Source organism: Ruditapes philippinarum, unplaced genomic scaffold, assembly GCF_026571515.1.
Source record: "Ruditapes philippinarum isolate M1 unplaced genomic scaffold, ASM2657151v2 ctg5228_1_1_1_1, whole genome shotgun sequence".
NCBI classification, from domain to species: domain Eukaryota; kingdom Metazoa; phylum Mollusca; class Bivalvia; order Venerida; family Veneridae; genus Ruditapes; species Ruditapes philippinarum.
In genome coordinates, this window is record NW_026859828.1 from 31967 (window position 1) to 45000 (window position 13034).

General features: G+C 34.5%; 1 protein-coding gene across 1 annotated transcript; it reads left to right on the top strand.

Moving 5' to 3' along the window:
- Positions 1 to 1821: 1821 nt before the first annotated feature.
- On the top strand, positions 1822 to 10863 carry LOC132758036 (mucin-2-like). The gene is made up of 7 exons (XM_060749554.1): positions 1822 to 2008; positions 4949 to 5650; positions 6352 to 6624; positions 7176 to 7342; positions 9019 to 9137; positions 9829 to 10013; positions 10324 to 10863. Exons 1-7 carry the CDS (start codon positions 1933 to 1935, stop codon positions 10449 to 10451), a joined length of 1650 nt encoding a protein of 549 aa, XP_060605537.1. The 5' UTR covers positions 1822 to 1932; the 3' UTR covers positions 10452 to 10863.
- Positions 10864 to 13034: the final 2171 nt, after the last annotated feature.

The window sequence follows — 13034 nt, forward strand, 5'->3', positions numbered from 1 at the left end:
GAGTCCACACCAGTACCAAAAAGTCCACACCAGTACCGAAAAGTCCACACCAGTACCTATAATTTCACACCAGTACCAATAAGTCCACACCAGTACCAATTAGTTCACAGCAGTACCAATTAGTTCACAGCAATACCAAAAAGTTCACACCAGTACCAAAGAGTCCACACCAGTACCAAAAAGTCCACACCAGTACCGAAAAGTCCACACCAGTACCTATAATTTCACACCAGTACCAATAAGTCCACACCAGTACCAATTAGTTCACACCAGTACCAATAAAGTCTCACCAGTACCAATACGTTCACACCAGTACCGATAAAATCGCACCAGTACCGATAAGTTCACACCATTACCAATAAGTTCACACCAGTACCGATAAATCCACATCAGTACCAATAAGTTCACACCATTACCAATAAGTTCATACCAGTACCAATTAGTTCACACCAGTATCGATAAGTTCACTCCAGTACCAATTAGCCCACACCACACCAGGAGCAATAAATCTATACCGGTACCAATAATTCCACATCAGTACCAATAAATCGACACCAGTACCAATAAGGACAAATATATTCACACCAGTATCTATATGCCTACGCATATACCAATAAATCCACACCGTTACCAACACATACACACCTGTACCAATAAGTTCACACCTGTACCAATATACCCACACCAGTACCAATATACCCACACCTGTACCAATAAGTTCACACCTGTACCAATATGCCCACACCTGTACCAATAAGTCCACACCTGTACCAATAAGTTCACACCTGTACCAATATACCCACACCTGTACCAATATGCCCACACCTGTACCAATAAGTCCACACCTGTACCAAATATGCCCACACCTGTACCAATAAGTCCACACCTGTACCAATATACCCACACTTGTACCAATAAGTCCACACCTGTACCAATTTACCCACACCTGTACCAATATACCCACACCAGTACCAATATACCCACACCTGTACCAATAAGTTCACACCTGTACCATTATGCCCACACCTGTACCAATAAGTTCACACCTGTACCAATATGCCCACACCTGTACCAATAAGTCCACACCTGTACCAATATACCCACACTTGTACCAATAAGTCCACACCTGTACCAATTTACCCACACCTGTACCAATAAGTCCACACCTGTACCAATATATCCATACCTGTACCAATAAGTCCACACAAGTACCAATATACCCACACAAGTACCAATATGCCCACACCAGTACCAATATACCCAAACCTGTGCCAATAAGTCCACACAAGTACCAATAAGTCATATCAGGTACAAATATACAATAAACTACATTGTATTATGAATAGTATGAAACTAAACTAAGCAAACTTACCTTAGTGACATCAATTGTAATATCAGTACCAGTAGTTGTCCCGCCTAGCTCCAATCTCGGAAATCTAAGTCTAATGGCTACTTATTTGTCTAACATCACTGATTCAGAAATCATGGTCATTTGGGATTAGAAGTCGGTCACTTGCGATATTCGCTATTGCTGGTTAGTTATCCGGGAAACCCGGTTTGCTTGACCGACCACTGAGATAAGCCCTTAAGAAATGTGTTAAAACCGACGTAAAGACCAGGGGAAATAACATACACACATATATTTCTCTGATTTTTCTCTGATGACATGCTCATAGTTATATTTTGAAGCTTAAAAGGTGACTCGTGCGAGGATATTTATTCATTGAAAACATAAACAAAATAATTGACTTTAGTGTCTGTTTTACGCGGGAAACGCTACACGCATGCGCGAAGATTTTCTTATCGGCCGGAAACAGCGCTTAGAGTGTAAAGGAAACACTTTGCAAACTTACTGCACTATTGTGTTAGAGTTATAAAAATTTGAGATGACTTGTTTTATAAAAACAAAACATTTATTTAGTTAAAACAAATATGGGAGGGAAACTAGAAATGTCTCGAGAGATAAAGTTTGTTATGATGACTTTATGTGTACTATCTCTTCACCAATGTAAGTACTGTTTGTAAAATATACTTTTGTCAATAACTAATTGTTTCTGAAGACGGATCTACACAATATATACATGAAAAGTACAAATTGTTTTTCGTCTGGTGTCGTCTTTAAGACTAAAATCTAGTAGTTTAAAATAGAAAACATGATAATGAAATAAGAGAGATTTAAACATAAATTTCACGATCGAACAGTGCTGCTTGAAGGCTATTTAGCGACGACAGTTTCTGTATATTTGAACTTCTCTATATAATAAGCTAATATAACTCGGTGATCGATACTTTGTTACCTTAAATAAATTTTCTGTAACTCATTTATCACGTTATTGTTTTATATTTATGAAAGTCATGGCATTTTATTCACTAAATTTTGTTCCTCGGTTTAATGGTTTGGGGACGCTAGTGAAATTGCTATTCTTTAGTAGGGGATATTTCCATTGTTTTACATGTATACATGTAGCTCTCAGTCGCAAATGTATAAGTAGCCCTTTGTTGTAAATAAGTTAATGATGTATACAACTAAATAGTTTAAAGGGAATCCACTGAGCTTTTAACATGGCGGGACTGGAAATAATATTTCGTGGTTACTGTTCCATTAGTTGCGAAAATTAACCCAAACAGAAAAGCGTTGCCACGCTTTTCGCCGAAATCGGGCAAATAAAAGCACAATATACGAATTTCAGTTTATTTCTTTCTATATTTCTTAAATATATTCTGCATAGCTTTCTGTTTGAAGTGCACGCCAATATCTGTAAGAAATTCAAATTTTATGTTTTTGGCCTTTGGACATCAGTGGACGTCCTTTTATGTAAGTGCACGTGATACTGACTGTGTTTAGTCGCAAGTTCATCCGGGCTTTTGATATAATTTCAAGAAATCATTCATACACTTTTGAAATAATTAATGTATTTCTCAAGTATTGTGTGTCATTTTTCAAAAGGAAACGATTTATTGTTATTGATCCTTTACTGCCCACGATCAAAAGGAAAAAAATATATTATTAATATATAATTTATTATGTGTGTGTTGAATAAAAATATCCTAACAATCTTATCGTCCACATCCAATTTTACGAAAACGTAATAATATCTCGTTTAATTGACATAACCTTTTAATTATTTCGTTAAAATGAATTGTTATTTCGTTTAATAGACCGAATGCTTATATTTCATTTAAACGAAATAAAATAAGTGTGCCAAAAATGAGTGTATACATGTATAATGTAACTACTTATGGGCTCTGTATATTTTGTAAACGATTTAATTCTTTCTTCCTTATATTAACACTGTTTAGGAAAAGTAACATTACTTTTTGTAAGTATTCAAGATATGTTTCACATTTTAATGTATAACTTCGGACGCTTTGACAAGGAAACAAATGATGTAATAGAACTGTATGTATGCAAGCTTTTCACATCGGTTAAAAGAAATTTAAGAATTAACACACATTTTATATTATTGTTCATATGAACATTGCTCATATCATTCATACAATTAGATTCCTCGTTTTCATTTACAGTAATCGATTTCTCATTATTATGATCTGTTCTTTGTTTTTTCTAGATCATGTATTAGAAAGTTTTAACTTAGTAATGAAATGCTGTAACACTTATTGAACCCTAAACTTCCTCCCTGACAAATTAAGGAAAGAAAATTGTGCGAGAGCTACATGTTATCATGTCGCATGATTTCCAACCTAAATTTTTTAGCGTTAGTGAATGTGATACTTTAAAAAACGGTGGCATTAAGGGGGCATAGGTAATCTTTATTAACTATGTGCGTAGGCGATAGTTTTTGTTTTTGTAATTAATAATTTGAAATCATGAAGTTAAACATAGATTGTTATTCTGTATCTGACGAAACCGCACTACTGATGTTTAATCAGACACCAATACATGTTAGTATTGGTTCGAATCCTTTAAGAGACGCTTTATTATATCCAGGTTAAGGAACGGTCCGTAGTTTTACTTAGATGTCCGACAGGATCTGAAACAATGAATGGACACACGAGTTCTCCCATTATAAATGCGATTATTTGTTAACACATGACGTTATCAGTGACGGTATCTTTATAAAAAAAAAACACCCAAAACATGCCTTAAATAAAAAGTCTCATACAATTAGCTATGTAATTGTATTTGTAAATACAATAACAACAAAAAAGCAAAAAAAGTATAAATTACAGGACAAAAAGTGAGTGACTTTATTTACTTAAAATTCTCCATGTTGACTATGTATCTATCTTAATATATTACACCGGAAGTTATAGATTCAGTTATTGTCATTATTATATCTTCTTACAAGTAACAAGTAGTGTACTAGTAATGTACTAGTATCTATCTCTATATATAACTCATCACAATACACTTGAATATACAAGTGTTGGTTCTTCCGGTATGCTGGGGTAACAATTACAAGAAGTACGTCAGAAGCTGTCGGGCGATGCAGATTTAAATACTTCAGGGCATTGGGGAGGCAGGCCAATATTAAGATGAATTAACAACAGTATATTTGAACGATATGAATCAAAAATGAATAAATTTACAAGTAGCTTTGTGACGTGGCTCTGATGCAAACACGTAAGGATATGATTCTTTCTGAGTACGCGGGGTAATTTGGAGCTTATGTATAATCATATCGTCATTGTTTTAAAGCGAAAATAATTTTACCTAATTTCGATCTGTAAGAAATTAGATACAAGCACAAAGATTATGTTTTAACGTCCTTTTTAACCGTAAGATTACATCCTACGGTTAAATAAAATAACATGCTTGCAATTTGCTAATATATGCCATTTTGTTCAGTACAACATTCTGGTCAGTGCTGTTCTACTACAGTAGTTTAACCGAACGTTTGACCGAACACACCGTGATGTTGCATTAACCATTTAACTTACTGTACTTACAAAGGTATACAAACGCTTTTCAATTTTGATGTTTCAGCGTCCATGTTCTCTACAGCTGCAGCTGTTGAATCGTTAGACAAATCTTCAAACATATCAATGACTACATTGTCATCATCAACATCATCAACAACATTGCCCACTACATCGTCCACTTCAGCGTCGACCAAATCGACAACCACTTCATCAACCTTAACTTCAACTACGCCATCAACCTTAACTTCAACAACGCCATCAACCTTAACTTCAACCACTCCATCAACCTTAACTACAACCACTCCATCAACCTTAACTTCAACCACGCCATCAACCTTAAAGTCAACAACGCCATCAAAATTAACGTCAACAATATCGACAACATCATCGTCAAAATCAACGTCAACCACAGCAGTTAAAGTAGGTACAACAGTTGCTTCAACATCATCAACTAGCACAAACACTCCAGTGTACATATCAACAACCAGTTCACCTACACCTGTATCAACTTCAGTTTTACAAACAATAACGTCAGTCTCTAATTCTATACCAAACAGTGAAATCCAATCTAAATCTACACAAACTACATCTGGCAACACAAACGGCATTTTTAATTTGTTACAAAGCTCTATTTCAAGTAACGTGAGTGATAGTCCTAACGTAACGGACGTTACATCAAATAATACAACGGAGAAATCTAAAGAAACAACAACAACTTCGATGTATTCAACGACCATTTCAGTGACCAGACCTAACGTGACCGATGGTATGTACATTTAAAAACATTTCTTCTGTTTATAATGATTCAAGGATCAAAAAGAGGATAATCTGACTTTTAAACTAATCCATTTTAGGGTAAAAACAACACATTTTAAATAGTTATTTACTTTTTTTTGTACTACTTATAGGTCATCACGAAGTATAGAAACACCGTTCATTTTGGAAGCAAAAGAAATGCAGTTACAGGAATAAGTCTTCCACCTACTTTTTTTCATCCAAAAATTTGGAAATTTGGAATTTTCTGATTGTTATATTAAACGTCGCTTCTATTTGGATAAACCGTGCACGCGCATACGAAAAATAGGGCAAAGATCTCATTCGGGAGAGAACGCTTTAAAAAGCTACGATCAATCGCTTTTTCTTCTTCCTTCTGGCTGTTTAAATTGTTTACTTTCTTTCTGATAAGTGTCTTCCTTTTACGTCATATTGTTTGTTCAAACAATCAAAACAATATAAGAAAATAAATGAAATTAATTATCAAAATTGTACAACCTAAATTATTGTTATATGGCAATCATGGTATCATAAGCTTCAGTATAAATATAGCTACATGTATATGAAGTAGTCTATGGTATATGTGTCACATTTATCTACTTACGTCATATTATATTATCAATTCAATCAATAATTCTAATTCAACAACAAACGCAGGAGTTTCAGAGAAAAATCTAACATATCCGGTTTCAGGTATAAACACTTCTATTTCAATGACACCAACGCCTGTCATTACCACATCAAAAGCAGCATCTACAGTAACATCTTCGTCTGCAGCTTCTACTTCCGTTGCAACAACCACAAAAGTTTCGACCTCAACAAATTCTATAACCCAAACCGGAAGTACATCAGGAGCAACTATAAGTGTCAAAACTACCTCCTCGGAGAAGATTTCAACGACGACAGACTCTTCAAAGGGAGACAAATCTAAACAATCTCCGTCTCCGCCATCTTGTGATGAGAAAGGTTGTTTTAAAACCTTATATTCATTTCAATAAAAGAATAATGCATAATTTATACAACAGTAAAGACTAAAACCCTCACTTTGTTAAATAATTATAATAAAACTTGACCTATACAGTTACAAATAACTTGTCAGAATGGCATCACGATCAATTAACATTGACAGCAAAATCGTACCACATATAAATAACTGTTATAATTTTCTATGAACTGTATACTGTGAAATTCTCCTTGGGTAGTGCAGTTTAATAAAACCTTTCATATTAAATGTGTATATTTATCTATGTCAGAAAATAAACACTCTTTAGACGAACTGTTTTAAACCAAGTTCACTTTTAAATTATCATGTATCATCATTTACCGCTGCTGGAACTAAAATTGATTACCTTATGCCACTAGTATAGAGCCAGGCCAGACAGCACATCCCTGCAACTAACTTTCAATTTTCATTTTCATTTCCTTGATATCAATAATGAACTACTCCAAAATTGGTCGCAGGAAAAGTTTATTGCAGAAAACTTACCGTAATAATGATTTTGTGAATTGTCTTTTAGAAACGGCGTTTGGGAGATATGGTTTGGCAGCGCTCGCCGTAGTCCTGATAATTTGTGTGATAGAGTTTATTATAATCCTCGTGTTGATGGCACGTGTATCTAAGAACAGACGTAAACGACATGCGTCGGCAGAAGATAAATCTGTACCAAAACTTAAAATGCTGGAGGTAAGATATACCTTTATATTAGATCTAACAGATACATGTGTGTGTTTGTGACCACTTTTTATACGTTGGTGGTTCTACTAAGGTGCCAACTTGTTCCTGAAATAATGCATCAAGATGCATTTGTGGTTTTCTATCTGAAAAAGGGGTGTGTACATGTTTGTTGAGTCTTAAGTTCTTTCTATTTAATTGATGGGTGGTTCCAATATACCTACTTGAATACTGTCGAGTCGTCCTTACGACATGTTGCCTGCTTTAAACGTGTCGTCTTATCTGTGATATGCAGGCTTCCATTTCGTTTAGTTCCGCCCATTGTTTTTCTCGTTTTGGGCGCACGCTTTCTTTTACTTTGGGACCATACGCAGCCCTCATGGAATGGCACTTAGCGTCATATTAAAGGTTCCATGATAACCGGCTATTGAACACATCTACGGATGTTTCAAATTCAAATTTTTTACCATTCCACGTTACATGTTGAATTCTGCATAAGCCAGCGCTAGATGGCATTGATGGTATCTAGCTCTATAAAGTTAGATGTCGCTTTTATTTATGTTTTTACATGCAAATCTTTTAGCAATTTTTTTCTACTACAACCTGAAATTATTTCTAAAAGAAAGAGAAGGCCCCATTTTCATATTGTCCGAATTGGATGCGGAGTCCTAACATCACCTATACTAAAATAAATACAAAAAGACCATATTTTCAAATCATCAGATAAAATGCATTGGCGGCCATCTTAGATTACTCAAAAATGCACCATGATTTCACATGTCTACCCAAACTTTTTTGTAAACTTCAAATACAATGTTTGTAGCTTAATATTGATACTACATTTATCCATGGACCGTTTATGCACACAAAACATCCCCAGGGACTGTATCAATGGCAATCTGAATTGCCTAACAGCTCAGATATGAAATCTGATATGGCTCTATTCTGTTGTAATCACGAAAAGTTGTCACAGAGAGAAAAAAAATGTTTTCCTTTCTATTATAACCATATCAACAAAACTACGTTTTTCCTCTACAAAGCGTGCATGCCACTGTATACTTCAAACACTACTTATTCCATACTTGTGTATAAAATAGTCTCTTAAGATATATTCCTAAACCACGGAAATATTCTATTTGAAAGATATCATTATAGACATTAAAAAAGTAAGTAGAAGCCATAATGTTTTCGTCACACAATTTATGTTTTGGTGTTGTTTGTTGTTGTTGTTGTTGTTGTTGTTGTTGTTGTTGTTGTTGTTGTTGTTGTCGTCGTCGTCGTCGTCGTCGTCGTCGTCGTCGTCGTCGTCGTCGTCGTCGTTGTCGTTGTTGTTGTTGTTGTTGTTGTTGTTGTTGTTAAAGTTATCAACATTATATGCTTATTTTTATTCCGCACAAGACTACTTACACATAACCCATCGCTCAAAGGGGAGTAGTCAACTAGTGATTTTAAGGTGTTATGCCTCTAAACCATGGAGTCCTGGGTTCAATCCTTTCTGAAGTAACTTCGATGTTTTTTCATATGGCAACATCTCTTATTTGGTCCAGGAAGCGGAATCGAAAGGGTTGTAATAAAGCAATAACGTTTCTTCTAAAATTAACTGAGATCAGTTATAGGCACGCAGCTATTGTTCTGATATTACGTTTGTTATGTTAGACACGTGATTTCAAATCTTTTAATTATTTCAGATAAAAGATGATGATACAAAGCGTTCTACAAACGATGACCTGCACGTGTACTCTCTTGATTACGAGAAACACGTGCAAGACAAAATTGATGAACACAAAAAGAAGACTAAACCACCGGTGTAAGAAAGAATTTACTTTCCTACTTTACTACAAACCAAGTCAGCACTTTCTATACTTTGAAAATTAAAATCAAAGACCACCCCCACCCCCTATAAAAATAATAAATAATAAATAAATATTTAAATAACTTCGCTCAAACATGCACATTGGTTTAGGGAGATGGTTGACAAATTCAACAACATTGTTTTCAAACACACTTGTATTTTCACTGTCTTTGTTAGCAAGGAGGCTTTCTTTTACAAAACTTACAAAGCTTGTGAGTGCAATTTTGAAAAGCTGCAGGTTTTAAAATGCATATTTATAAATCATAGTGTTTAACGATACGTGAATTCAACAAACTTTATGTGACACAATAACTGTGCATACAAGACATGTAAATCAAAGATTTGCTAGATTTCAAATATGAAGCAGTCCATTCAAAGTTTAAAGGATTTCAATATAAAAGTACAAAGTATTATCTACCAAACGGTATATAACGCCTGGTCTATGATTTCACGGATGTGCAAGCTGGCTTGGCTCAATACTGGCTGGTTGTAAACGATAATCACTTTTGATTCCACCTAGCTAATGGTTATCCTAGCTTGAATCTCACAAAATAACTGGTCGTGATATCATCATGTCTTAACTGTTTCATATTGTTCTTGGTAACAGAAGACTCAATCTTTGGTCTGTTTTGGATTTTTTTTTCAGCGCGGAGAAACCGGAGAAACCAATAGGCGGTGTGAGCTCTTTTATGTTGACTAAACAGTTAAGTATTAGGTCGAACGTGTCGTCCCCAAGTTCGCCGGAGTCACCACTCACACCAGCGGAAAATAAGCCATTGATCAAATATCATGCCGGCGACGACGGTGATGAGCCAGTAGTTTTTAACTTTGGTATGTATTCTATAAGTAATTTGTGTTGCGTTAGTCAGACTGTCGTGTACGTCACATGTGAGAATTAAATTTGGTTTGATCTTTCTTAAACTGATATAAAGAGTATCAGACTTTGTTGAAATATTTAGTTGATTTTTTATTAAGGTCAGTTACACATGTGTTTCTTCTTTCATTTTCCATTTTAAATCATAACTTTCAATTGATTTTAAGGTATAAAAACTATGTTAACTAGAAAACAATAATAATTTTTAGATCAATTATTGCTTTATGTGTAATATAGCACATTCATTCATTTAATCATTCATTTTAGCAAAGCGCCCCAGCGAGGTTCTTACTAAGCGACGAGAAAGCAACCTTGATGAAGCCCGCAGAAAAAGTAATGCATCCGCCGGCAAGTCAAAAGCAGTTCCTAAAGACAAATTTGACACAGATATCTGAAGTAGATAGCGTAAAAGAGTGTTTAAACTTGACATTAAATTACCATGGAAACAAAACATAGTTTAAATACTTGGGATACCTGAATTATCTGAATATATGAAAACCAGCGATCTGATTGTGTTGATCCGTGGTAATGACTGCTTTAACTCTATGTCATCAATGGCTCGTGGCAACCCTCCTTGACGCCTCGATCACTAAAACACCTCAACCGCTGGTACTAACACCTGAGAAACTTTGACCTTTAAATGTACATGAAGAAAGTATATTATGAAAGAAAGTGTTTTTTTCTAGATTTTTGTGTCTGATTGTACATATTGAATCATTTTCATCTGTTATTGTTTATAATTCATATTTGTACAGTGTCTTTGTAAACATACATTGCATACATATTTATAATAAATTTCAGTCTTTCGGCATTCTTCAGAGGCATTTTTTCAAATAGATAAACACAAACAAAGGATGTGCGAAACAATATAATTGTTTAAGGCACATTATTCCTCTGAAATGAATAAATATTTCTTTCTATACCGATAGTCGAGTTATCATTTTCACGAATGATCTTGAAAAGTAAACAATTTCGTGGAAATAATCTTGATGAGGGATAAAGAGTAATGTCTTTGCAGCCGTATAAGCAGCTATTCATTTTTTTTCAGTTGGGTTAAATAAAAATATATTGTCCAGTTTTCTTACCGTGTTGGAAATCCTGTCAAGTATCCGCCATTTATTGCACAATTCTGCGTTACTTCTTGCATGAATCGTGCGTTATTTTCACATTCTGGCCCCGTGTTCACAAAGATTTTAGGATCAGGATCAAGATCAGGATCAAATCTAAAAACTCAAATATTATCCATTGTTAATTCTTATAGATTAGATATTTAATATTAGCTTGATAAAACTGACTTGAAATAGCATGTTTTTGAAATTAAAGAATAAATTTATTGTAATTTTTGAAAGATATGGGCATTTTACAGTTAATCCAAATATTGATCTTGATCCTAAAATTGATCCTTATTTTGATCCCATTATTTTTGTATTTGTTTCGTTATTTGTCTATTTTATCCCAAAACAGGATTGTTTCTTTGCAAATCAGCAAAATATTACATTAACTTTATTTACCATTCAATTCTAGCAAAATACGATCAATATTAGTTATATAAAACAAAGAAAATAAAATCAGGATCACTTGATCCTGATCCTGATCTTTTCTTTGTGAACACGGGGCCAGGCGTTACTGGATATACACGGTGAGTAAGATGAGCCAAAATTGCAGTTTTCATAATGACAACTGAAGCAAAAAATGATTCATCTATAACATAAAAAACACTTGGGACATTTCAACTTCGTGAATTCACGATTTTAACTTCATGAATTCCCTATTACAGTTTCATGAATTCACGATTTCAACTTCATAAATTCACGATTTCAACATCACAAATTCGTGAATTCAAGTTTTGAACTTCACAATTTCGTGAGTTTCATTGATAAGTACCGGTTGGTTTCAGGAACCGATTCGAAACAAAATTATATTTTTACCAAACTTCATTAATTTGACCTTAACTGTCAAAGTCACTTAAAGACCAAGGACAACGCGATTTCAAACTTTTAAAAGGACTTGTCCAAAGAGTTATTTTGTCCAAATATGAAGATAATTCATTAATTACAACGTTACAGTCAATTTTAGCAAAAATCAGGGAAAATTGAAATTTAATTTTAATAATTTGACCTTCAGTATCAAGGTCGTTTATGAGTGAAGGTCAGTGTATGTCTGGTTAACATAGTGGTCTTTCCTAAAATATTGTTGTGACAATCAATTAAAAAATACTAAGGTTATACCTACTTATAGTAAAAACCGAGCAAAATTTTTATATTTGACCTTGAATGTCAAGGTCATTTATGAATGAAGGTCAGGGTAAGCCTGGTGTACTTGAAAGTCTTGTTATGACCAAGTTGAAGACAATACACACAAAAATAAAGCAAGCAAACTGGTACAGGAACGCCGACATGACCGTAATAATAACTTTTTTTTTCTTCGAAAAAAGTCAAGTGACACTAGTACGGTAAGGCGACATTTCGATTAAGAACTTTATTTACTTTTATCAAAATAATGTACATTGTACCGTGGAACAAATGATGAACATACGACGTAAATGTTATATGAGCCGCGCCATGACAAAACCAACATAATGGTTTTGCGACCAGCATGGATCCAGACCAGCCTGCGCATCCGCGCAGTCTGATCAGGATCCATGCTGTTCGCTATCAGTTTCTCTACTTGTTATAGGGTTTGTAAGCGAACAGCATGGATCCTGATCAGACTGCGCGGATGTGCAGGCTGGTCTGGATCCATGCTGGTCGCAAACGCACTATGTTGGTTTTGTCGTGACGCGGCTCAGTCTTGATTTTTACCACAATGACATGCATGTACATGTATTTGAATATTGATATATGTTTTGTAAGACATGTACCTTGTATGTTTGTGTGTTTTTTTTCAAATTCTATACCAAAGTAAAGGCTTTGTGCATTTTTAAATAAAATTTGAATTTCGGGTGTTTTTTCTTTCTGTTATTAAAGATGCTTCTATAG

What these genes read in the sequence shown, in the direction of transcription:
- LOC132758036 (XM_060749554.1), top strand. Translation starts at nt 1,933, where the DNA reads ATGGGAGGGAAACTAGAAATGTCTCGAGAGATAAAGTTTGTTATGATG. An exon ending in CAGACCTAACGTGACCGATG is followed by an intron (nt 5,651 to 6,351) that starts GTATGTACATTT and finishes ATCCGGTTTCAG; the next exon opens with GTATAAACACTTCTATTTCA. An exon ending in AAGAAGACTAAACCACCGGT is followed by an intron (nt 9,138 to 9,828) that starts GTAAGAAAGAAT and finishes TTTTTTTTTCAG; the next exon opens with CGCGGAGAAACCGGAGAAAC.